The sequence below is a fragment of the Oncorhynchus mykiss genome, chromosome 4 (genome assembly GCF_013265735.2).
Source record: "Oncorhynchus mykiss isolate Arlee chromosome 4, USDA_OmykA_1.1, whole genome shotgun sequence".
Lineage (NCBI taxonomy): Eukaryota > Metazoa > Chordata > Actinopteri > Salmoniformes > Salmonidae > Oncorhynchus > Oncorhynchus mykiss.
The window spans coordinates 26,476,743-26,504,342 of NC_048568.1; the positions used below are offsets into that span (position 1 = coordinate 26,476,743).

At 44.6% G+C, this 27,600-nt stretch overlaps 2 protein-coding genes across 3 annotated transcripts in view; both read right to left on the reverse strand.

Moving 5' to 3' along the window:
* Positions 1–5,845: 5,845 nt before the first annotated feature.
* On the reverse strand, positions 5,846–7,973 carry LOC110522371 (G-protein coupled receptor 6). Its single transcript, XM_021600721.2, has 2 exons — positions 7,776–7,973; positions 5,846–7,319 (listed from the first exon to the last, which is right to left on the reverse strand). The coding sequence occupies exon 2, from the start codon at positions 7,290–7,292 to the stop codon at positions 6,282–6,284; it is 1,011 nt and encodes a 336-aa protein (XP_021456396.1). The 5' UTR covers positions 7,293–7,319; positions 7,776–7,973; the 3' UTR covers positions 5,846–6,281.
* Positions 7,974–21,771: 13,798 nt separating this feature from the next.
* Positions 21,772–27,600, reverse strand: part of fig4a (FIG4 phosphoinositide 5-phosphatase a) — a 104,836-nt gene continuing 99,007 nt past the window's right edge. For both annotated transcript variants that reach the window (XM_021600720.2, XM_036976023.1), the window contains one exon: positions 21,772–22,790. In XM_021600720.2, coding sequence (XP_021456395.1) covers positions 22,613–22,790 — 178 coding nt within the window. In that variant the 3' untranslated portion in view covers positions 21,772–22,612. The remainder of the gene's footprint in view (positions 22,791–27,600) is intronic.

A 27,600-nucleotide genomic window follows, 5' to 3' on the forward strand; every position in this document is an offset into this window, starting at 1 on the left:
GGCTTTACTATTCTTCCCTCCAGACCTCGGGGCACGCACTTTCTAGTAGGCTTAAATTAAAAAATATGGCCAATAGGAGTGTCAATATCATCAGCTATTTTCCTCAGTAATTTCCATCCAAGTTGTCAGACCATAGTGGCTTGTCATTGGTGATAGACAACAATAATTTTTTCACCTTTTCCACACTCACTTTATGCTTGTCTTTCATAATTTGTCCAGATATACTTGGATGTGTAGTGTTAATGTTTGTTACTGGCATGTCATGCCTAAGTTTGCTAATCTTGCCAATTATAAAATCATTAAAGTAGTTGGCAATATCAGTTGGTCTTGTGATGAATGAGACATCTGATTCAATGACTGATGGAGCTGAGTTAGCTTTTTTCCCCAAAATGTCATTTAAGGTGCTCAAAAGCACAGTGTAATATCATACCACACCACATCATACCACACCACATCATATCACACCAGGGTTACTGGTTATCATATATGATATGGTGTGGTGTGATGTGGTATGTTATGATGTGGTGTGATATGATGTGGTGTGGTATGATATGGTGTGGTGTGATATGGTGTGATATGGTGTGATATGGTGTGGTGTGATATGATGTGGTGTGGTATGATGTGGTGTGATATGATGTGGTGTGTTATGATGTGGTGTGGTGTGGTATGATGTGGTGTGGTATGATGTGGAATGGTGGGGTGTGGTATGATGTGGTATGATATGGTGTGGTATGATGTGGTGGGGTATGATATGGTGTGGTGTGATGTGGTATTATGTGGTATGATCTGGTGTGGTATGATGTGGTGTGGTATGATATGGTGTGATGTGGTATGATGTGGTATGATATGGTATGATGTGGTGTGGTATGATATGGTGTGGTGTGATATGATGTGGAATGGTGTGGTGTGGTGTGATGTGGTGTGGTATGATGTGTTGTGGTGTGATATGATGTGGTGTGTTATGATGTGATGTGGTGTGATGTGGTGTGATATGATGTGGTGTGATATGATGTGGTGTGTTATGATGTGGTGTGGTGTGGTATGATGTGGTGTGGTATGATGTGGAATGGTGGGGTGTGGTATGATGTGGTATGATATGGTGTGGTATGATGTGGTGGGGTATGATATGGTGTGGTGTGATGTGGTATGATGTGGTATGATCTGGTGTGGTATGATGTGGTGTGGTATGATATGGTGTGATGTGGTATGATATGGTATGATGTGGTGTGGTATGATATGGTGTGGTGTGGTATGATGTGGTATGGAGTGGTGTGGTATGGTGTGGTGTGGTGTGATGTGGTATGATGTGGTGTGGTGTGGTACGATGTGGTGTGGTATGATATGACACCGCACCACACATGGGGCTGGGGAGGGGTGCACAAACAGTACCATGTCAGATTCTGGAAGGAGCCAGAACACGCTAACAAGCTCTGAGTAAACACACACACCTTCTTTACTGCCTCTTCATTAGTCGTTCCATCTCCCCTCTGGGATTCACATTCCTTGCTCAGCCATTGCAGATGGGGGTGGGGCAGGGAAGACCAAGGGAAAACCTGAGGCTCTAACATGATGAAACTGCAATCATATAATATTGACTGGCCTATCATGCTGTGTCTTGCTGAGAGCAGTTCTAAAGATATTTGTACACATGTAATCACACACACTCATAAACACGCATCACACCACTCAGGGGGATGGGGAGGGGGTCACAAACAGTACCCTGTCAGATTCTGGAAGGAGCCAGAACACACTAACAAGCTCTGAGTAAACACACACGCACATACGCGCACAGTTTGTTTGTACAGACAGATGCGGGGGAAGGAGGTAACAGGGCTGTTCAACACAGGAGATGTGGACACTGGATATAACCTAGCCTGCTTGCCTGTCTGAGACAATTACTGAGACCCTGGTGTGTGTGTGTGTGTGCGTGTGTGTGTGTGTGTGTGTGTGTGTGTGTGTGTGTGTGTGTGTGTGTGTGTGTGTGTGTGTGTGTGTGTGTGTGTGTGTGTGTGTGTGTGTGTGTGTGTTGAGCACATTGATCCCAAGAGAGAGGAGGTGGACTGATCATAACACAATCAGTAGACCAATCGCTTGGTATCGACAGAGAAGTCACACAATCTTCCAGCATGTCACCTCGACCATTTCACCGAGGGATGGACATCCTATGCAGCAGAAGGAACCAACAACTATACTGTCCTGAAGCACCCCAGAGACAAATAATCACTCAATCAGATCAACTAGCTCTTTATGGAAGGCAGCAGATCTTGACGAAACAGAAAGCCACACAGCATATCAGGGGAATAGCAGCCTGGAATGCAAACTGAATAGCACTCTGTTTTACTGATGTTTCAGTGGAATCCAGGCAATAAACATATACACACCTAAGTAAATCAGAGAAACCAACTACAGATGTTGGACCTTCATTTGAGCCCGTTTTCTATATAAGGAAAATAATCCTGCAGCAACAGGAAATGTGAATTATTATGTGCATTATATTTAATGGACATTTTTGTAGGGGTTGATACATTTTTCGTAAGGGAAAATCAAGTCTGACATTTCAAAGTAAAAATTACAAACTTCAGAAGCCTTTTAAAGCCTCAAATACAAGTTTAAAATGTCCTGTATTGCAGGAAGGTTCTCCTGCAACAGGGTAATCAAATATAGATCCTGCATCTGTACAGTACTATACTGTATCTGTGATGTGTAATAGCTCCATCATCAGTAACATTAGCATTACATTCTCCCATAATGCTAATTCAAGTTGAGTATTAATACTGTGTCTCTGAGCAAACATAGAGATTGCACTGAGTGCTACTGTGCCCGGGATTACATAACACCCTCTCTCTCCAGCCCTACCTCCTTCCACCTTCATTAGGTAATGACTTTCATACAAGAGTCTGAGCACAGCAGTCACCGACTGGTTTAATGTGGGTAACGTTAATGTAGAGTTGGAAATGTAGGTAACACTAACTAAGCGAGAGAGAGAGAGGCACAGAGAGAGCAAAATTGTATACAGTGGTTTGACATTAGAGAACTAGCAGATTGTGCAGTCCATTCAGCACCACTAGAGCGCAATGCATCTTCAGCACCACGGACAGCACCCAACCTACTTACACTGAACATGATTTTAGTACTGAGCAATTAACTTAGTCTGTATGTGTCCGCATGGCCATAATAATGCAAGTCCGTGCAGTGAGACAACTGAATAAAACCTCAACAGCGGTGGATTGAAGAGGGGACTAGTGAAATGTAGGAGTGGATCTTAGAGTACCTCCTGCCTTCAAGAGAAGAATACATTGGTTGTCACTGCTGCTCTCACTCACAATCTGAGACTTCATCCAGCTTTGTGCTGTAGCCTTCACAAAAGTGTCCCCTGTCGAGTCTGTGGTGTGGTTGTTATTTAGTTAGGCCCGCCTACGCATGAGCGAGTTATAAAGCGATGACTCTGCGATGTTATAAAGCGCAAACAAACAGGCGGCAAGGCAGAGCACTTTGGATGAGGACACCCTTAAGTGACTTGACTCGGTTAAAAAAAGATGGAACATCTGTCCAGGTACAGATTTCACTACAATGAACAAACATCTCAAACTACACGGTCCATTACCTGCGTGCGGCAACCTTTCCTCCAGTTCTCATTGCACCACACAGAGCACAAACGTCAAAGGTGCGATCTTATATCGATCGACTTTCGATAAGTCTGTGGCCCTCAGGACTGATGTGACGTTAAGCCTAGGCCTACTGCCGAATAACCAAATCAAACCGGGTAATAGCCTACAATTCAAAAAACCGAGAGGAAAACTTGTGAATCAGTCACGTCAACAGTAATTAGAGGAACACAGTTGGGAAGCGCGTGTTAAAGCCATTCACGAGTAGGAGAGATTTATGATTGTTCAAGCAGAGTCCTGGGACGCTCGTCCTCCATCCCTCGCGGCCGTTGGACGTCATCACCGCGAGGGATGGATGTCTGTTTAAACAGGCTTGCAGATAAACTATTGTGCGGGAGCGTTCCGAGGCTGCGCAGACTCCTGTTCGGTTTAATCAGTGGTTATCAGGAGTCATCCCGAAGGAGTGATGCACCACCAGACTGCCTCATAAGTAGGGTATCAATGGGGCCACACACACAGAGAGAGATTGGGCAATCACTTTCACTGGAATATTAAAAAGTTTGTCATGCTAGATAACCAAAATGAATATCTGGTGAACATTAGCATATCAGTCTAGTTCAGTGAGGCTATCTTATGCATGTGTGGTAGACCTTTCTCATTGCATGTGGTCATATAGGCTAATATCGTTAATAACATTATCGTATCAAACCAAAGTGGATGTGTCCGTACAGAGTTACATTACCGACACCGTGGGTCTGCCCAATACAGAGGGTTTGTTCAGCGCAGCTGTGACTGTGATGTTGGAACGCCTTGTCCTTTTGGCTAATGCTAGATGTAATTAAGTATACCACTACCAACGTACAGTAACTAACAGCCGTGCTTGACTCATTTCCCAATATTTGTTTCCAGTCACTGACTGTCCCAGAGGAGACTGCGTGAATCAGGCCTTCATTGTCAAATTGCTGCAAAGAAACCACTACTAAGGGACCCCAATAAAAATAAGAGACTTACTTGGGCCAAGAAACACAAGCAATGTTATTTAGAATTCAAGGCACACTTAACCAGCATGGTTTCCACAGTATTCTGCAGTGATACGCCATCCCATCTGGTTTGCGCTTAGTGGGACTATCATTTGTTTTGCAACAGGACAATGACCAAAACACACCTCTAGGCTGTGTAAGGGCTATTTGACCAAGAAGGAAAGTGATGGAGTGCTGCATCAGATGACCTGGCCTCCACAATCATTGGACTTCAACCCAATTCAGATGTTTTGGGCTGAGTTTGACAGCAGAGTGAAGGGCAAGCAGGCAAAAGTGCTCAGCATATGTGGGAACTCCTTCAAGATTGTTGGAAAAGCATTCCTCGTAAAGCTGGTTGAGAGAATGCCAAGAGTGTGCAAAGCTGTCAAGGAAAAGGATGGCTACTTTGAAGAATCTCAAATATAAAATATGTTTAGATTTGTTTAACACTTTTTTTGGATGATGATGATTACACATGTGTTATTTCATAGTTTTGATGTCTTCACTGTTATTCTACAATGTAGAACATTGTAAAAATAAAGAAAAACCTGTGAATGAGTAGGTGTGTCCAAACTTTTGACTGGTACTGTACAGGCTTCTTTGTAAATGATGTCTGAGTGTTGGAGTGCGCCCCTGGCTATCTGTGAATGAACTTGTTATTTTTTTTATTAATGGTATCGTTTGGTTAATATAAGGAATTGGAAATGATTCATACTTTTACTTTTGATACTTAAGTATATGTTAGCAATTACTTTTCTTTCTTAAGTTTATTTTTAAAACCAAATACTTTTGACTTTTACTCAAGTAATATTTTACAAGGTGAGTTTTATATTTTCTATTTAAGTATCTTTACTTTTACTCAAGTATAACAATTGGTTATTTTTTCCACCACAGGGATTACATCAATTGGAACCGTCTAGTGGGCAAATGCACGTAATGTAGGTCTACTCTATCAATGCACAATTGTGTGTGTCTCTCTCTCTCTCTTTCGCATATGCACACACTTTGAGAAAACACGTTTTGAATATGTCTGGGTGCAAATTGAAGCCATTCTTCGGCACTGACTGAGTCAATGTTCCATTAGCCTAACTAAACAGCCACCCAGGGGGGGAGATGGTCATGGAGGGAGGAGAAAGGAAAACACCGAGTGAAAAGACAGATGCAGCACGAGGTCACTTTTAGAGAAACACGTGGCAACCAAACACGTGTGGCGCTCACTGATTCAGTTCTTATTTTCTCATTTTATTCATATACTCATCTCTTATAAAATGTACAATATAGACACCTTTACAAAATAGAAAATTACCCACATTACTGACAAATACAAAGTACAACTCCAACATATATATATATATATATAGGCCTATGCAATACTGCTTTGGCATTTCAAATACATAATAAAGTGCTAGTTTTTTTCATATTTTTTTAATATAAATACATTCACGATGACGTTTTTCTTTCATCACAAAAGTTCTTGTTCACAGCATTTCAGACGGACTGTGTCCTGGTCTTCAGTTGCAATAAAGTGCAGATGCTTATGTTAGATATACATTTGAGCGCCGAATCCACTTGTTTGAAGCATTTACAGTCAACTGAAAAAGAATTGTCGGTGGCCAACACACAAACACACTGTCATCAGAGTTCACTCAGCACCCCTCTAAACTTCACTGGGTGACCTGGAGCGGTAGGCTACGTTGGTCTGAAAGCAGCCGCAGAAAAGGACGTAGAGCGAGCGCTGGATCTCGGCATTGCGGTAGGCGTAGATGATTGGGTTGATCATGGAGTTGTAGGTGGCCGGAAGCAGCGTGGCGTACGTGTACACCAACGGGTACTCGCGCTCTCCCACCAGGCAGTAAATAGCGAAGGGCAGCCAGCTCGCGCCGAAGGTGCCCAGGATGATGGCCAGCGTGGACACGCCCTTCTTGGTGGCCACGTAGTGCGAGGCAGTGAAGAAGTGCTTCTGAAGAGCGATCTGGTGCGCGTGGTGGCATACGATCTTGCAGATCTTGAAGTAGAGAGTCAGCATGAGTATGAAGATGACGAAGAAGGAGACCGCCAACAATGTCACGTTGCTGCGAGTGAGCGGGCGCACGATGCTGCACGAGTTCGGGTCGTCCAGACAGTTCCAGCCCAGCACGGGTAGCAGGCCCAGGCACATAGACACGCCCCACGTGCCCGCCAGCATCAGGTGCACATAGTGGAGCGTCTTCTCCGAGAAGTAAGTCAGTGCGTTGTAGAGAGAAAAGTACCGGTCCACCGTTATAGCCAGCAGGCTACCGATGGACGCCGTGAAGGAGGCCACTAGGAACCCAACAGTAATAAGACTGATGGTCTCTGAGGAGATGACGTACTGGAACACGAAGTTGAGGATTAATCCCATGCCTGCCAGTAAATCCGCAGTGGCCAGGCTCCCTATGAGAACGAACATGGGGGTGCGCAGGGTGGGCGTATAGAAGATGATAGCCACCACGATGCTGTTCTCACAGGCGATGACGGTGCCCGACATGCAAAGCATGATGTCCCACGGGTTGATGGGGAAGTCCTGCGGGGCGGCGGAGAGTTCCAGGCTGCCGTTTCTCTCTGGATAGTTGGCCTCCATACACGGGAAAGCCTTTCCAGCCAACGTGGCTGTCGCCACAGTGTCGTTACCGAGGAAAGTCTCGTTCATGTCTGCGCATGTGTCACCTTTTCCCTCCTGAAGAGAAAATGACACAGAGAGAGAGAGATTGCAGTTTAGTTTCACAATTGCCATATGTAAAAATATGCAATGCCTAGAGACAGCAGGGTAGGAGCTATCCGTGGTGCGGAAACGTGGGCAACTCATGCAGCGGCTAAAAACGCCAAACCTGAATCATGAAAAACTCATAAAAGACAGATCTAAAACTGTTATTACATCACGGTAATATTATCAAAAAGCTTGTGTCCAACTTTTGAGACCGCATGAAGAGCAGTGCCCGAGGAGCTATCCATGGTGCTGAAACTTGAAACGGAATAATAGGCTATGATCGTGGATAAAAATGCACCCCTGTCCCACTTAACTCCCAATAACGAAACAAACTGATACACAATATTATCAAAACTCAATAAAGTAGCACATCGTCTTTTCACCGAGTTTTAGTTTCCATGTGAAATTGTGATGTAGATTACATACCTCTCCGTTTTACACAGAGCTTTCGGAAAAAACGTATTTGTAGAAAATCACAACTGTCTCTTTCCTCGAAATAGCTCAGGTAAAGCCCTCGGCTTTGTTCCGTTTCCCTCGCATAGGCGAGACACCAAGGGCAGGTGCGACCTGAAGCATTGACTGGCGCGGGGGAGAGGGACAAGAGCGCGAGAGCCAGAACGGTAAAGACTGACGTTTGCAAGCGGTGGAGCGCTATTAAACCCAAGTGACGTCAGGTCACATACTGTAGAGAGAGAGAGAGAGAAAGAGAGAGGAGAGATGCAGACATGAGAAGGCCGACCGCGATCACACGCTCAAGATTAAACGTGTAGACCATGCAGCGGCTCTCTGCCCATGAAGACTTCACAGCGCCCTGCTCAGCGCAAGGCCAAACAGATCACAGTCGGACTAATGCTAATTTCACTTGGTTACAGACTCTTTCTTGAAGTAAAAAAGATGAAATGGCACATTTCTTATATCAGAAAGTTACTGGTTGCGGATAGGCACTAGTCAAAGTAATCCAGTCCTGAAAGGTGTAAGAGGGAGCGTGTGTGTCAGGATACATTTGTGTGCGTGTGTCGATGTGTGTGCTTGTGTTGAAACTGCATTCTCCGTGTACGGCTTTCTAGATGTGGTAACCTAACCATCCTTTTTGGTCCACTATTACCACTACGAGATTCTGAGGAACGGAGTGGCTTTTCACTTTCCAATTCACGTTACAACCCTGCCTTACCCTTCGTTGTGGCTGGCAACACAACATTCTTGGTCTGCTGCTCAAATTGACCATACATACAGTGGGGCATAAAAGTATTTAGTCAGCCACCAATTGTGCAGGTTCTCCCTCTTAAAAAGATGAGTTGCCTGTAATTTTCATCATAGGTACACTTCAACTATGACAGACAAAATTAGAAAAAAAATCCAGAAAATCACATTGTAGGATTTTTAATGAATTTATTTGCAAATTATGGTGGAAAATAAGTATTTGGTCAATAACAAAAGTTTATCTCAATACTTTGTTATATACCCTTTGTTGGCAATGACAGAGGTCAAACGTTTTCTGTAAGTCTTCACCAGTTTTTCACACACTGTTGCTGGTATTTTGGCCCATTCCCCCATGCAGATCTCCTCTAGAGCAGAACATAATGCCACCTAATAGTCTGATCAAGTATAGCCTACTGATAACAACCACAGCTGGAGGTAGACTGGGGAAGCTAGCGCTCTGATCCCATCTTTATTTTTATTCAACCTTTATTTAACTAGCTAAGTTAGTTAACAAATTCTTATTTACAATGACGGCCTTCCCCGGCCAAACACTAAACCGGACAACGGGCCCTATGGGACTCCCAATCACGGCCGGTTGTGATACAGCCTGGAATCGAGCCAGGGTCTGTAGTGACGCCTTTAACACTGAGATGCAATGCCTTAGAAATCTGCACCACTCGGGAGTAGTGAGCCTGCGAAAACGTCAAGTCATGTTTTTACAGCCTAAGCTGCACTACATTACCAAAAATATGTGGACACCTGCTCATCGGACATATCATTCCATAATCATGGCCATTAATATGGAGTTGGTCCCCCCTTTGTTGCTATAACAGCCTCCACTCTTCTGGGAAGGCTTTCCTCTAGACGTTGGAAAATTGATGCTGGGACTTGCTTCCATTCAGCCACAAGAGCATTAGTGAGGTTGGGCACTGATGTTGGGCGATTAGGCCTGGCTCACATTCAGTGTTCCAATTCATACCAAAGGTGCTCGATGGGGTTGAAGTCAGGGCTCTGTGCAGGCCATTCAAGTTCTTCCATCTCGACAAACCATTTCTGTATGGAACTCGATTTGTGCATGAGGGCATTGTCATGCTGAAACAGGAAAGGGCCTTCCCCGATATGTTGCCACAAAGTTGAAGCACAGAATCATCTAGAATGTCATTGTACGCTGATTTCCCTTCACTGGAACTAAGGGGCCTAGCCCAAACCATGAAAAACAGCCCAGACCGTTATTCCTCCTCCACCAAAATTTACAGTTGGAACTATGCATTTGGGCATGTAGCGTTCTCCTGGCATCTGCCAATCCCAGATTCCTCTGTCAGACTGCCAGATGGTGAAGCGTGATTCAGCACTCCAGATAACGCGTTTCCACTGCTCCAGAGCCCAATGGAGGCGAGCTTTACACCACTCCAGGCGACGCTTGGTATTGCGGATGGTGATCTTAGGCTTGTATGTGGCTGCTCGGCCATGGAAATCCATTTCATAAAGCTACCAACGAACAGTTCTGGTGCTGACATTGCTTCCAGAGGCAGTTTGGAACTCGGTAGTGAGTGTTGCAACCGAGGACAGACAATTTTTATGCGCCTCACTCTTCAGCACTCATAGCTCCCGTTCTGTGAGCTTGTGTGGCCTATCACTTCGCAACTGAGCAATTGTTGCTCCTAGAAGTTTTCACTTCACAATAACAGCACTTACAGTTGTCCGGGGCAGCTCTATCAGGGCAGACATTTGAGGAACTGACTTGTTAGAAAAGGTGGCATCATATGACGGTGCCACGTTGAAAGTCACTGAGCTCTTCAGTATGGGCCATTCTACTGACAATGTTTGTCCATGGAGATTGCATGGCGGTGTGCTCAATTTTATACACCTGTAAGCAACGGATGTGGCTGAAATTACTGAATACACTCATTTGAAGGGGTGTCCACATACTAGTGTATGTATTTATTGCCTAAAATAGGCCCATTTATTTGTGTTCTGAGAAAATGTGAATGTTATCAAATTTGGTTTATATTCAAACTTCCGGTGGCTAGACTACCTGGGCCTTTTTAATCCAAAATGATTGACTGGAAATAATCAAAACAATAGTGATAACATGCTGTATGAGTATCTTTAAATTAAAACTAGGCGTCCCGCTAGCAGGACAACTTCGAGTGAAACTGGAGGACACGCAATTCAAATAAATAATCATAAAAATTATGGATATTAAACATTTCTGTGCATACAAGTATCTTATATCGGTTGAAAGCTGAAATTATTGTTCATCTAACTGCCCTGTCTGATTTACAGTAGGGTTTACATGCCCTAAAAAATTCACAAATAGTCATTAAATATTCACTTACTTTTTGAAAATCTTCCTCTGATTTGTCATCGAAAGGGTCCCAGCTATAACATATAGTGTCGTTTTGTTAGATAAAATCCTTCTTGATATCCCAAAAAATCAATTCGTTTGCGCCATCGATTTCAGTAATCCTCTCGTTCAACATGCCAAGATAGGAATACAAAAATCTACCTCTAAACTTTGTTTCAACAAGTCAAAATAAGTTTCTATTTAATACTCAGATACCCTAAAATGTAATCAAACTATAACATTTCATATGGAAAGAAGTATGTTCAATAGGAATCCAATATTAGCAGGTGCGCGTTGTCTTCATGGCACTCGCACACACAAATTTCGAAGACTGTGTCCCTGAAGTAAAACTCATTATTCTTAATAATTTTGCCTGAAACATTGAACATTGAGTGTCAACACCCAGTGGAAGCCATAGGAATTGCATACTGGGAGCTAGATTTCATTATTTCCCTATACTTTCCATTGTTAGAGCATTGACTCTCAAAAAAATTAATTCCGGTTGGTTTTTCTTTGGATTGTCTCCTACCATATCTATTGTGTTATAGTCTCCTACATTATTTTAACATTTCTACAAACTTCAAAGTGTCTTCTTTCTAATGGAAAAATATATATGTATATCCTGGCTTCAAGGCCTGAGCAACAGGCAGTTTACTTTGGGCACGTCATTCAGACGGAAATTGAGAAAAAAGGACCCTAGCCTGAAGAAGTTTTTAATTAAAGCTGCAAAGGCCGACACAATGCAACCCTGCATACAGAGAGCTCAGCCCTGTCGGTTTTATTGTCCAATCGCAGTTGTCTGTCTGTGTAAAGGGTTTTAATGTTTCCATGGGCTTACTTCGTTTTACTTGGCTCAGTGCAGCCGGCAGCTATTGTGACAATTTCAGAATGTAACATGCTGTTACTTTAATTTCAGGTAAAAGCTTAATAAAACAAGTCTCAAATATCAGAAAAATATACATTTCAGCTGTTTCAACATTGCTCTGCTATTACCACTTGTACTGTAGGAGTGTTGGTTCAACAACACATTTCTGTTTAGACTGCCCAGCTTCAAGGGAGGCAACAGTCGTGCGAATGTCGTGCTACCTCCGGAGGTAGTGGTCGAGACATAGCAAGTACGCAAGTTTATGTTTGAGTAATATGCGTCCGTATATTTAAACAGGCTCTATGTAGACTACGCCTCCTTCTGGTTATTGAGAAGGATTTCAACCTCAAATAATGGCCTATCATGTTCCCTGCACAGTTCAGTTACAGATCACCAGTTTAGAAAAGGCATTTTATTATAGTTCAATATTTTCACAAAAGTTAGAGCATGAACGATTGTTTTAGTTATTTTAAATACTCCTATCTAGCCAACAAACACCGTCTCTGCACTGCGTCGCAGGGAGCTGGAGTCCGCTCCCAAAGCATCTCGATGCCCCCATAGACACCTGCAATGTGATTTAACCAATGAGCTTTGGTATCCATTACTGGGAGTTACAGGATAGGTACTGTTTGGTGTAGCACAGATAATTTATGACCAACCTTAGCTTGGAGATACTGTCTTCGTCCTCAACTGGTGGAAACAGGAGTCTCATGGAATGTCGTTGTCTAGCTGCAGGGGGTCCGTTTGAATTGGCTCCATACGTTAAAACAAATATTTTTTTGTTTCATGAAGAAGATCCATCAATGTCTACGCCCCATCAAATCAAACTTTATTTGTCACGTGTCGAATACCTGTGTAGACTTTACTGTGAAATGCTGACTTACAAGCCCTTAACCAACAGTGTAGACCTTACCGTGAAATGCTGACTTACAAGCCCTTAACCAACAGTGTAGACCTTACCGTGAAATGCTTACTTACAAGCCCTTAACCAACAGTGTAGACCTTACTGTGAAATGCTTACTTACAAGCCCTTAACCAACAGTGTAGACCTTACCGTGAAATGCTTACTTACAAGCCCTTAACCAACAGTGTAGACCTTACTGTGAAATGCTTACTTACAAGCCCTTAACCAACAGTGTAGACCTTACCGTGAAATGCTTACTTACAAGCCCTTAACCAACAGTGTAGACCTTACTGTGAAATGCTTACTTACAAGCCCTTAACCAACAGTGTAGACCTTACCGTGAAATGCTTACTTACAAGCCCTTAACCAACAGTGTAGACTTTACCGTGAAATGCTTACTTACAAGCCCTTAACCAACAGTGTAGACCTTACTGTGAAATACTTACTTACAAGCCCTTAAGCAACAGTGTAGACTTTACTGTGAAATGCTTACTTACAAGCCCTTAACCAACAGTGTAGACTTTACCGTGAAATACTGACTTACAAGCCCTTAACCAACAGTGTAGACTTTACCGTGAAATGCTGATTTACAAGCCCTTAACCAACAGTGTAGACCTTACTGTGAAATACTTACTTACAAGCCCTTAAGCAACAGTGTAGACTTTACTGTGAAATGCTTACTTACAAGCCCTTAACCAACAGTGTAGACCTTACCGTGAAATGCTGATTTACAAGCCCTTAACCAACAGTGCAGTTCAAGAAAGAGTTAAGAAAATATAAAATAACAATAATGAGGTTATATACAGGGGGTACCGGTATCGAGTCAGTGTGCGGGGGTACAGGTTAGTAATGAGGTTATATACAGGGGGTACCGGTATCGAGTCAGTGTGCGGGGGTACAGGTTAGTAATGAGGTTATATACAGGGGGTACCGGTATCGAGTCAGTGTGCAGGGGTACAGGTTTAGTTGAGGTCATTGGTATATGTATGTAGGGGTGAAGTGACTATGCATAGATAATAAACAGCGAGTAATCCGGTGGCCATTTTATTAACTGTTCAGCAGTCTTATGGCCTGGGGGTAGAAGCTGTTAAGGAACCTTTTGGTCCTAGACTTGGCGCTCCGGTGCCGCTTGCCGTGCGGTAGCAGAGAGAACAGTCTATGTATGACTTGGGTGACTGGAGTCTGACAATTTTTGGAACTTTTTGAGGATCTGGGGACCCTTGCCAGTTATTTTCAGTCTCCCGAGGGGGAAAAGGTCTAGTCGTGCCCTCTTCACGACTGTCTTGAAGTGTTTGGACCATGATAGTTTGTTGGTGATGTGAACACCAAGGAACGTGAAACTCTCTACCTGCTTCACTCGGCCCTCCTTTTCCTGTTGTCCATGATCAGCTCCTTTGTCTTGCTCACATTGAGGGAGAGGTTGTTGTCCTGGCACCACACTGCCAGGTCTCTGACCTCCTCCCTATAGGCCCTCTCATCGTTGTCGGTGATCAGGCCTACCACTGTTGTGTCGTCAGCAAACTTAATGATGGTGTTGGAGTCGTGTTTGGCCACGCAGTCGTGGGTGAACAGTGAGTACAGGAGGGGACTAAGCACACAAGGGAGGATCAGAGTTGCTGACGTGTTGTTGCCTACACTCACCACCTGGGGGTGGCCCGTCACGAAGTCCAGCCTCCAGTTGCAGAGGGAGGTATTTAGTCCCAGGGTCCTTAGCTCCGTGATGAGCTTTGTGGGCACTATGGTGTTGAATGCTGAGCTGTAGTCAATGAACAGCATTCTCTCATAGGTGTTCCTTTTGTCCAGGTGGGAAAGGGCATTGTGGAGTGCAATTGAGATTGCATCATCTGTGGATCTGTTGGTGCGGTATGCAAAATTGAAATGGGTCTAGGGTATCCGGGAGGATGCTGTTGATGTGAGCCATGACCAGCCTTTAGAAGCACTTCATGGCTACCGACGTGAGTGCTACGGGGCGGTAATCAGTTAGGCAGGTTACCTTTGCTTCCTTGGGCACAGGGACTATGGTGGTCTGCTTGAAACATAGGTATTATAGACTCGGTCAGGGAGAGGTTGAAAATGTCAGTGAAGACACTTCCCAGTTGGTCTGCGCATGCTTTGAGTACACGTCCTGGTAATCCATCTGGCTCGCAGCTTTGTGAATGTTGACCTGTATAAAGGTCTTGCTCACATCGGCTACCAAGAGCGTTATTACATAGTCGTCCTGAACAGCTGGTGCTCTCATGCATGCTTCAGCGCTGCTTGCCTCAAAGCGAGCATAAAAGGCATTTAGCTCTTCTGGTAGGCTCGCGTCATCATCTTGTCTAATTCAAGTCTTCTCTCATTGATCAAGACAGCGGGTGTCCACCCCAAAGGGCTGCATGTCATGATGACAGACACCTGTCTCGATCATTGACAGAAGACAAGAAATAGACAATATGGTGGAGTACACAGTTGTATTAATTCATGGAGCAGAAAAAGTATTTTAATAACAGAGCGTTTTCTAAATTCAAATACTCCACACTGCCCACTCACTCATTCACACCTGTAGGCAATTAGGACTGATCGTTCTTGAGAACATCAGCTCTGGCTGCCATACTGTGTGGGAATGTAGGTGTGGTCAGCCAGGTAAAATACCACATGTATGCATCAGCAGCTAATAAAGAGTGGCTTACTATCAGCTCCTAAGATATCACTAGCTTGAATCAAAGAACCAAATGCCCCGTGCCTGTCTGCACCCTGTCTAGGTCCTGTGATCTAACCAGCTACTGATCTCAAATTAAAGCCAGTCAACTCAGACATTTCAGAAAACTGAAATATCAATTCAATAACTGAAAAGGGAAATCTATTTTCAATAACTTCTCAAAACACTTGTCACATATACTCCCTTTCCGGCCTCTAGGTCATCAGGCTGCTGATTATCCCGCACACCTGTCACCATCGTCTCATGACACTCACCTGGACTCCATCACCTCCTTGATTATCTTCCCTATATCTGTCACTCCCCTTGGCTCTTTCCTCAGGTGTTATTGACGTTGTTTCATGTCGGTGTTTTGTTTATTCATTATAACACTCCCTCCCTGTACTTGCGTCCCGACTCTCAGCGCGCTCGTTACAGAATAACACCTTAAGCCTCAACCAGATCGCCAGGCTCCCCTGCCAGAGCCGGCTTGTCAGGCTCCCCAGGATCCCCTGCCTCAGCCGGATCGCCAGGCTCCCCTACCTCTACCGATCTGTTAGGTTCCCGTGCCCCAGCTGACTCGACAGGTTCTCGCGCATCAGCATGGGTGACCAGTCCGCTCCTGATCTCTGGGTTCGTCCCCTTTGACGCCGTCCTGCGGCTGGAGCCACGCGTCGGGGAGGGGGTAGTCACCTATACTCCCTCTCCGGCCTCTAGGTCATCAGGCTGCTGATTATCCCGCGCACCTGCGCCTCATGACACTCACCTGATTCCATCACCTCCTTGACTATCTTCACTATATCTGTCACTCTCCTTGGTTCTTTCCTCAGGTGTTATTGACTCTGTTTTCATGTTGGTGTTTATTGTTTTGTTTATTCATTATAACACTCCCTCCCTGTACTTGCTTCCTGACTCTCATTGTGCTCGTTACAACACTGAAAAGTAAAAGCTATTTATTTCAATAGTTGCTCCAATTTTTGAAGTTTAAATTCAAGTCACTTCCTGAATTGACTACCTTCAATTAGAATTGACCCCAACCCTGGTCTCTTCTCATAGCCTCAGTCTAATCGCTATGTGGGGAGACTAGCTAGTTCCAACACAGCACCACCACTACCCCCCTCAGTGCTGCTCCACGTGTTACCATGTTGTAAGAGCAATCCATCCTCCCCTGGACACAGATCCTGCTGTTTGTCCTTCTTGTACAACATCAACTGGTCTGCTCCTCTCTGCCTGCAATACACTCCCCAGTCCACACAACAACAGTTTAAATGGCAACCATGGTAACCAATATTCACACTGGGTGTCCAAGCTTACCGTACACTCATTACCTAACACTAACACCTGTTGTAGCTATTACAGTGGATATACGTACCGTACTGTACAGGGAAACAAGCCTGCTGCTGTATGTCCAGGCCACGTACCGGCTGTACCTAAATACTCCTCTAACCATCATTTACTCTCCTACTTCATTCCCTCTCTCTCTCCCTCTCCCCTTCCACCTTCATTCCATTATTTTCTCTATTACTCTGCCTTTACCCCCTCTTTTTCAAATTCTCCTTCTCGCTAACAGTCTATTTTCTCCTGAGCCATTCTTATCATGATTCCCTTTACATTTTGATCCATCCCTCGCTCTCCCTTTCTCACTCATCTATCTGTAGTGGCACCAGTGGATGGGAAGATGTGGCCGACAGACAAAATGTTCCCCTTAAAGGAGAGTTGTCTCAGTCACTACTCCCACACGTCATTGGCTCATCTGGTGGTCATCCTTAAGATTTTACACTTTTTTTCTCTCCAAAAGTTCATTTTTGCATTTCTGGTTTTAGGTAGAGAGACAAACAAGCACAGATCAGACCAGACTCGAACAAACAACATTTCAGTGGCCCAAAAGTGTTTAAACATTTTGTTACAAATTCATATTATCTTCTGATAATAATTGCCGTTTACAATGGTAAAATGAAGAAATTCACATCGGCAGAAATCAAATAAAATGTTATTGGTCACACACATGGTTAGCAGATGTTAATGCGAGTGTAGCGAAATGCTTGTGCTTCTAGTTCCAACAGTGCAGTAATATCTAACAATTCCCCAAATCTACCTAATACACACAAATCTAACAAGTAATCTAACAAATCCCCAACAACTACCTAATACACACAAATCTAAAGGGGTGAATGAGAATATGTACATATAAATATATGGATGAGCGATGGCCAAGCGGCATAGGCAAGGTGCAGAAGATGGTATAAAATATAATATATACAGTTGAAGTCAGAAGTTTACATACACCGTAGTCAAATACATTTAAACTCAGTTTTTCACAATTCCTGACATTTAACCCAAGTAAAAATTCCCTGTCTTAGGTCACCACTTTATTTTAAGAATGTTAAATGTCAGAATAATAGTAGAGAATCATTTATTTAAGCTTTTATTTCTTTCATCACATTCCCAGTGGGTCAGAAGTTTACATACACTCAATTAGTATTTGGTAGCATTGCCTTTAAATTGTTTAACTTGGTTCAAATGTTTTGGGAAGCCTTCCACGAGCTTCCCACAATAAGTTGGGTGAATTTTGGACCAAAGTACGTTCATCTCTAGGAGACCTTCCTGAGCGGTATGACGGCCACGTGGTCCCATGGTGTTTATACTTGCATACTATTGTTTGTACAGATGAATGTGGTACCTTCAGACGTTTGGAAATTGCTCCCAAGGATGAACCAGACTTGTGGAGGTCTACAATCTTTTTTTCTGAGGTCTTTTCTGATTTCTTTTGATTTTCCCACGATGTCAAGCAAAGAGGCACTGAGTTTGAAGGTAGGCCTTAAAATACATCCACAGGTACACCTCTGATTGACTCAAATGATGTCAATTAGCCTATCAGAAGCATCTAAAGCCATGACATCGTTTTCTGGAATTTTCCAAGCTGTTTAAAGGCAGAGTCAACTTAGTGTATGTAAACTTCTGACCCACTGGAATTGTGATACAGTGAATTATACGTGAATTATACTGTCTGTAAACAATTGTTGAAAAAATTACTTGTGTCATGCATAAAGTAGATGTTCTAACCGACTTGCCAAAACTTTTAATGACTCCAAACTAAGCGTATGTAAACTTCCGACTTCAACTGTGCATGTGATATGAGTAATGTAAGATATGTAAACATTATTAAAGTGGCATTGTTTAAAGTGACTAGTGATCCATTTATTAAAGTGTCCAGTGATCGAGTCTCAATGTGGTCAGCCTCTCGGAGTTAGTGATGGCTGTTTAGCAGTCTGATGGCCTTGAGATAGAAGCTGTTTTTCAGTCTCTCGGTTCCAGCTTTTATGCACCTGTACTGAACTCGCCTTCTGGATGATTGCGGTGTGAACAGGCAGTGGCTTCGGTGGTTGTTGTCCTTGAGTGGTCTTTTAACAGTTGTGTGTGTGTGTGTGTGTAAGAGGAGAGCAAGAGAAATACACATTTGGGGAGAAAGAGGGGGTGAGAGTGAGAAAAGAGAGAGAGGAGTGGGATAGAGTACGAGAGGAGAGAGCGAGGAGAGAGTGCGGAGAGTGCGGAGAGAGAGCGAGAGAGAGAGCGTGGAGAGAGAGAGCGAGAGGTGGGATGTAATAGGTGGAGCAGGAGGAGGCAGTTCATGGTTGAAATGGAGAGAGGGAATGAGAGGGAGATGTCAGTTTTATAGAACATGCAGCTTCTCCTGTCATTCTGTGACCACAGCAGGATTACTACTATTAACCATGCACAGAGGGAGCTACACATAGCTCTGTTCCACTAATCAACTGTTTTTGTGGATACAAATTGAACAGGATTGCCTCCCCATGAAAGGTAGCTGGCTCCAGATGATTAATTCATTTCAGGCGAGTGAGAGGTGTGTGACCAAAACAAATCACTGATATTTGACACCCGCTGTTTGGTTCAAAAACATCTTAGAAAAACAGGCTTATTTAAAGACCCTGCTTCTCATTCATTCTCACATATAAGCGCGCGCGCGCGCACACACACACGAGGAGACGACGGCTCATAATAATGGCTGGAATTAAATGCCATCAACCACATGGAACCCATGTTTGATGTGTTCGATACCATTCAATTTATTCTGTTCCAGCCATTTCTGAGGCCATCCTCCCCAATTAAGGTGCCAGCAGCCTCCTCAGACACATATTAATCCTGAAATCTATAAATGCCCACCTTGTTAACCTTGCTACAGCTGTATATGCCTAAGGCCAAACAGCCTTTTACAGTGAAGAAAAAAGAGAGGGAGAATAGGTGGTATGGAGAGAGGGGAGGCATGTTTACCCAAGCACATGTACACTCATGGGCTTGGTCTGATTTCTGATCTCTAATGGTATTTTTTTGATAATGTCACTAGACAAGGAAACCAGAAAGACCAAGTATATAAAGAGCTGTCCTAATGGTTGTTGTTTCTCTCTGTCTGATTGGCTAATCTTATCTCTCTCGGCACCCAGCTTTGTCCCGCTGGCCAGAAATGTGGGAGACAGGCAGACACCAGCACACGTTCTCTCCCTCAGCTTTAATCTGTGCTTAATAACAGCTAATAGATGTTCACTCTCGGTTTCATTCCCTCTCCTCTACATGCGGGTATATGCAGCAGGCTGTTCATCCCTCCTCCTTCCACGCCTTCTCTCCCCCTTCCTTCTCATTCCTCTAACCACTAGGAACAGAGAGGCCAGGGAGAAAGGACCAGCGGCCAGGGTGTGTGTGTCTTTGTGGAGTGTGTATAACTGAATGTGTGTTATATCTGTGAGAAAGTCAGTGGCTGCAAAGCTCTCTGAAGCCCAGGGGAGAGACACACACTCAGAGAGACAGAGAGCGAGGGAGAATCACACCCACACTCAGAGACAGAGAGCGAGGGAGAAACACACCCACACTCAGAGACAGAGAGCGAGGGAGAGACACACACTCAGAGAGACAGAGAGCGAGGGAGAGACACACACTCAGAGACAGAGAGCGAGGGAGACACACACACACACACTCCGAGAGACAGAGAGCGAGGGAGAGACACACACACTCAGAGAGACAGAGAGCGAGGGAGACACACACACTCAGAGATACAGAGAGCGAGAGAGACACACACACACTCAGAGATACAGAGAGCGAGGGAGACACACACACACACACACTCCGAGAGACAGAGAGCGAGGGAGAGACACACACTCAGAGAGACAGAGAGTGAGAGAGACACACACACACACTCAGAGAGACAGAGAGCGAGGGACACACACAGACTCAGAGAGACAGAGAGCGAGGGAGACACACACACACTCAGAGATACAGAGAGCGAGGGAGACACACACACACACACACTCCGAGAGACAGAGAGCGAGGGAGAGACACACACTCAGAGAGACAGAGAGTGAGGGAGACACACACACTCAGAGATACAGAGAGTGAGAGACACACACACTCAGAGAGACAGAGAGTGAGGGAGACACACACACTCAGAGATACAGAGAGCGAGAGAGACACACACACTCAGAGATACAGAGAGCGAGAGAGACACACACACTCAGAGATACAGGGAGCGAGAGAGACACACACAGACTCAGAGAGACAGAGAGCGAGGGAGACACACACACACTCAGAGATACAGAGAGCGAGGGAGACACACACACACACACACTCCGAGAGACAGAGAGCGAGGGAGAGACACACACTCAGAGAGACAGAGAGTGAGGGAGACACACACACTCAGAGATACAGAGAGTGAGAGACACACACACTCAGAGAGACAGAGAGTGAGGGAGACACACACACTCAGAGATACAGAGAGCGAGAGAGACACACACACTCAGAGATACAGAGAGCGAGAGAGACACACACACTCAGAGATACAGGGAGCGAGAGAGACACACACACTCAGAGAGACAGAGAGCGAGGGAGACACACACACACACTCAGAGATACAGAGAGCGAGGGAGAGACACACACATTCAGAGAGACAGAGATTGAGGGAGAGACACACACTCGGAGAGACAGAGAGCGAGGGAGACACACACATTCAGACAGAGAGCGAGGGAGAGAACACACACACTCAGAGAGACAGAGAGCGAGGGAGACACACACACACTCAGAGAGACAGAGCGAGGGAGAGACACACACACACAGAGAGAGACAGAGAGACACACACACTCAGAGAGACAGAGAGCGAGGGAGAGACACACACATTCAGAGAGACAGAGCGAGGGAGAGACATACACACACAGAGAGACAGAGAGCGAGGGAGAGACACACACACACAGAGAGACAGAGAGCGAGGGAGACACACACACACACAAACTCAGAGAGACAGAGATCGAGGGAGAGACACACATTCAGACAGAGTGTTACACACTTATTCACCGTCAGTATTTAGATAGGCAGTTGTTCTAAAGAAAGCTAAATAAAAAACATTATTTATATGAAATGGAATTAAATCAATTAGTTTTGTAAACATGATACGTTTATTTTGTCCAACATCCAAACAGAAAAAACGACAGCTGTGCTAAATGTGTGTAAAACTCAAAAGCTACATAAAAAAAAAACAGGGATGTGTTTAAAATGGCAAGAGAGAGAAAAAGAAAACAATGAAACACTTGTTTAACCTTGGAAGCCATACATGATCATGACTAAAATAACTGAAATAAATAACCTGTTTTCATCCTTTACTGCTGTCACTCTAAAATAACTACTGAAAAATATGAAGTCATAAAACAGACTAGGAATATTGTCCTGCCTCTTCTGGAAACATTCACTAACGGTCATCTCATCAGCCTGAGAAGCCTTTGATTGGGAGTCCACTGTATACCATGAAACCACAATCCACTCTCCTTGCAGGTAATGGGGCTGTGGTCAAGAGCGTGGTTGATCCAACGTTGAGATGTGGTTGATCGATGGTTGCGAGTTGGTTATGGCCATAGAAATAGAATGAATAGAACAGGCTTTGAATCTCTGACCCTGGCAATATGACTGGTAAACTCATGGGTACACTTGTAATGGCTGCCTGTTGATTAAATAATTTCCATGGTAATGTAGAATGTTAATTCAAATGATGCTAACTGATGTGGCTCTTACAATGGAATCTATTTTTTTTGTCATGTCAGTTGAGTTGACTTAACAGATCACATCACAGATTGATCGCACACTTCCTGCTTTTACTTCCTGCTTTGCTCCTTATGGGTACACTCACAATGGCCACCAGTCCACCCATTATGCCATCATTGACTTTAATGGGGATGACCATTCTATTCATTCTATTTCTATGGTTATGGAGCCTCTCACATCACATGTACCTGTTCTTGATATACTCTCTGTACATGAGTATGTCCTCTCGGCACAGTGATCTCACCTGGCCAAGGCCAGTTAGCACGTGGCCCTCAAACACCTCCCTGTTGTCCCTGTCCACCTGCGGAGACGACACCTCGTATATACTGTCAGTCGTAAAGCATGACACAGGAACACTGGAGAGAGAGAGATAAGAGGGAGAGGTGAAAAATAAAACAAATGCTAAACTCATGCTGGATATAAGTTACTGTGGTACAGTAGCTGTAGGTAGTAGTGATTCACATGTAAGATAACTAAGCTAAACAGACCAAAATGTGTTCTGCAGAAAAGTGACATTTTTAAACTGAAACGTGTTCCTAAAAGAAGAGAATGGGTCACAAGACAGATTTGTAGATTATTGGGGATGCAGGGAGGGAGAGAGAAATGTTGGTATTTCTACAGCCCTGGTAATCACTAATAATAACTTGTGTGGAAGCTGAACCCCTCGCATGTTCAGTCATCTACACAGCTCATTAGCTACTTCAGGTTTCTCAAGTCATCCTTCTGGAGGGTGGCCACACCACACCACAACCCCACCCCACCCACCAGCCTCATGCACATACCCACTATACAGACATTTCATAGACCACTTTTTCTCACAGCACTCAACACTACCCCCCCCGCTTTCAGAACATCACAGAATACACGACATGACAGAATGACACAGAATTCATCAGAGCAGAGCACTTTAGTAAAAAGCCAGTGTTGAGCAATGGGGCCGGCCATTGGGCTAGACTTAACATCAAGTGCTTTTATGACTGAAAAAGAACAACATGTGGATGTGGAGGTACAATGTGTCTGTTCTGCTTGGCGGTCACAACTCTCTTATTGTAAAAGAGCTTGATATGTACACTCAGCACACAGTACTAAACTGACCTCTGATAGCGGATGTTGGCTGAGAGGTCACCAAGACAACACAGTGAGGCTTCCAGTGGATCACTGAGTGATGTACAGTAGTTAGTCTTGATAGAGAAGCACTTGTGACAAGTGTTTTGGGTGAGTCAGAGCAAAGCAAACAGTCACAAGTTAGCTAGGATGAACAATACCAGGAAGTGGAGTAGAACTCAACCTAATCGTTTCACATGTTCCACCTTTCCTAGCACTATTTCCTGTAGCAACACTGGTCTTCCTCTTAGTTGTCCCAGCACGTTTGATGACCCACTTCCTCTGTAGTAAATCAAATTACTTTTCTGTTCTTTGTCCTCTCATTCTCACTCTTTTTACTGGTTCCCCTGTCCCCCTAGTCCCTGGCTGTGAATCGAGTGTGTGTGTTTCTGTGTGGTTTCTGGGCGCCTGAGAGAGAGAAACAGTTGAGGTGTGGAAACTCTCCTCTCCCGAGAGGAAAATGTCGGTGAATACGTGAAGAGAGAAGACACTAGCAAGGTTTCCATCCAATTGGTGACAAAATCCCGATAAAAACAATGTACATTTTCCAAGTAGAGTTGTTTCTATGAAACATACTTTTTGTGGCTAAAAATATATGCGGGATGATGTAGTGCACATAAGAATAACTTTTGCAGTTAAATTCCCATGTACCGAATAAACAATACAAGTCAGTAAATGGGTTTCCATCACATTTTCAACTACTGATGGTTTTGTCACAAAGCATGTTGTGTTATATAGTGAATGTGCCTGGTCTTTGCACGTGTGCTCTAGCCAACAGCTCGGCGATAGGCCTACAGTGCGGGTAGGGTATCTATATGAGATTCCTATAATGGAAAAAAAGAGCAAGATTATTTTTATTTGTGAAACGGCAGTCAAGCATCGATCATCAAGTCACCAGAATAAGACCCTCAATATTTATTGGAAAGCAGCATCAAGATCACCGTGCACTTTCCCCACCCTGTGAAGTTCATCAAAACTGGTTTCATCTGTAGTTAAATAAACTGCGTGGTTTCCCGGGTCGTAGTGGGAGGACCACAAAACATATCATCGCTCGACTCCAAGTTTACATCAATATTTGAGCAGAAAGGTATTTCAACCGTCATTTCACGCATAATTAACTTTACAGACACTAAAATATCCTACCTTGTCTAGCGTATTTCATTTTGTCGACATTTGGAAAGTTTACTGACAAACAATGCTGATGGCTGGTTCCTAATACCAAGCGCATGTGAGGTAAACAATGCTGATGGCTGGTTCCTACTACCAAGCGCATGTGAGGTAAACAATGCTGATGGCTGGTTCCTCCTACCAAGCGCATGTGAGGTAAACAATACTGATGGCTGGTTCCTACTACCAAGCGCATGTGAGGTCAACAATGCTGATGGCTGGTTCCTACTACCAAGTGCATGTGAGGTCAACGATGCTGATGGCTGGTTCCTACTACCAAGCACATGTGAGGTCAACAATGCTGATGGCTGGTTCCTACTACCAAGCTCATGTGAGGTCAACAATGCTGATGGCTGGTCAACAATGCTGATGGCTGGTTCCTACTACCAAGCGCATGTGAGGTCAACGATGTTGATGGCTGGTCAACAATGCTGATGGCTGGTTCCTACTACCAAGCACATGTGAGGTCAACGATGCTGATGGCTGGTTCCTACTACCAAGCGCATGTGAGGTCAACAATGCTGATTGCTGGTTCCTACTACCAAGCGCATGTGAGGTCAACAATGCTGATGGCTGGTTCCTACTACCAAGCGCATGTGAGGTCAACAATGCTGATGGCTGGTTCGTACTACCAAGCTCATGTGAGGTCAACAATGCTGATGGCTGGTTCGTACTACCAAGCTCATGTGAGGTCAACAATGCTGACGGCTGGTTCCTACTACCAAGCGCATGCGAGGTCAACAATGCTGATGGCTGGTTCGTACTACCAAGCTCATGTGAGGTCAACGATGCTGATGGCTGGTTCGTACTACCAAGCTCATGTGAGGTCAACAATGCTGATGGCTGGTCAACAATGCTGATGGCTGGTTCCTACTACCAAGCGCATGTGAGGTCAACGATGTTGATGGCTGGTCAACAATGCTGATGGCTGGTTCCTACTACCAAGCGCATGTGAGGTCAACAATACTGATGGCTGGTTCCTACTACCAAGCACATGTGAGGCTAACAATGCTGATGGCTGGTTCCTACTACCAAGCTCATGTGAGGTCAACGATGCTGATGGCTGGTTCCTACTACCAAGCTCATGTGAGGTCAACAATGCTGATGGCTGGTTCCTACTACCAAGCGCATGCGAGGTCAACAATGCTGATGGCTAGTCAACAATGCTGATGGCTGGTTCCTACTACCAAGCGCATGTGAGGTCAACGATGCTGATGGCTGGTCAACAATGCTGATGGTTGGTTCGTACTACCAAGCGCATGTGAGGTCAACAATGCTGATGGCTGGTCAACAATGCTGATGGCTGGTTCGTACTACCAAGCGCATGTGAGGTCAACAATGCTGATGGCTGGTTCCTACTACCAAGCGCATGTGAGGTCAACAATGCTGATGGCTGGTCAACAATGCTGATGGTTGGTTCGTACTACCAAGCGCATGTGAGGTCAACAATGCTGATGGCTGGTCAACAATGCTGATGGCTGGTTCGTACTACCAAGCGCATGTGAGGTCAACAATGCTGATGGCTGGTCAACAATGCTGATGGCTGGTTCGTACTACCAAGCGCATGTGAGGTCAACAATGCTGATGGCTGGTTCCTACTACCAAGCGCATGTGAGGTCAACAATGCTGATGGCTGGTTCGTACTACCAAGCGCATGTGAGGTCAACAATGCTGATGGCTGGTTCCTACTACCAAGCGCATGTGAGGTCAACAATGCTGATGGCTGGTTCGTACTACCAAGCGCATGTGAGGTCAACGATGCTGATGGCTGGTTGCTACTACCAAGCGCATGTGAGGTCAACGATGCTGATGGCTGGTTCCTACTACCAAGCGCATGTGAGGTCAACAATGCTGATGGCTGGTTCGTACTACCAAGCGCATGTGAGGTCAACGATGCTGATGGCTGGTTCCTACTACCAAGTGCATGCGAGGTTAACAATGCTGATGGCTGGTTCCTACTACCAAGCGCATGTGAGGTCAACGATGCTGATGGCTGGTTCCTACTACCAAGCGCATGTGAGGTCAACGATGCTGATGGCTGGTTCCTACTACCAAGCGCATGTGAGGTCAACGATGCTGATGGCTGGTTCCTACTACCAAGCGCATGTGAGGTCAACACACACACACGTTCTGCAAAGAAATACATGACCTTTTCTGCACTGCCTGAGAGAAAGAAACCAGCTTATCTAGAGCTCCACTGTCCACTGTCATTCAAATTAATATCTCAAAATTCGAATTCAATCTCCTGTGAGACGGATCTGAGGTTTCTCTCTCTACCAGCCTCGCTCTCCCTATTGCTGTCTCTTTCCGTCTCATTTGGTGTGTCTCTCTCTCCGTATCGCTCCCTTTCTGCCTCAGATTTTGGAACCTCTGGCTGTGAGGTTGACTGATCTCTACAGTGATGTGAATCCACAGCAACACGTTGATTCAGTAAATAGACCCTGATAACACACGTGGCTCTCCTTCCATCCTGTCTCCAGTCTATATTTTTTGCAGCGAAAACAAAAACAATCTAACCCTCCAAACCTCTCTAAGGGTTCTCTGAAAGTTCCCCTATTCAGACTAATTATCGCCATGGTTATTATGGAAGGTACTGAAGACTTTTATTGTTCTAGCCTCAATCAAACTGAGCCAGGAAGAGAGCAACAAGTGTGTCTGTGTGAGTGTGTGTGTAGATGGATTGCTATGCGTCAACCACTTCAACGTCCAGGAGATGGATGAGACGAAAGAGTGTTACCGTGACAACAGGCTGTGGAGATGAACAAGGGTTCTATGAAAGGGTGAATGCACTCAGGGCAGGTGTGTGGGTGGTGATGAAGGATTGAGGTATTAGAAGACCACCCTCACCTCTGAGAAACACACACACACAGCTAATTAACATTATCCTACATTAAG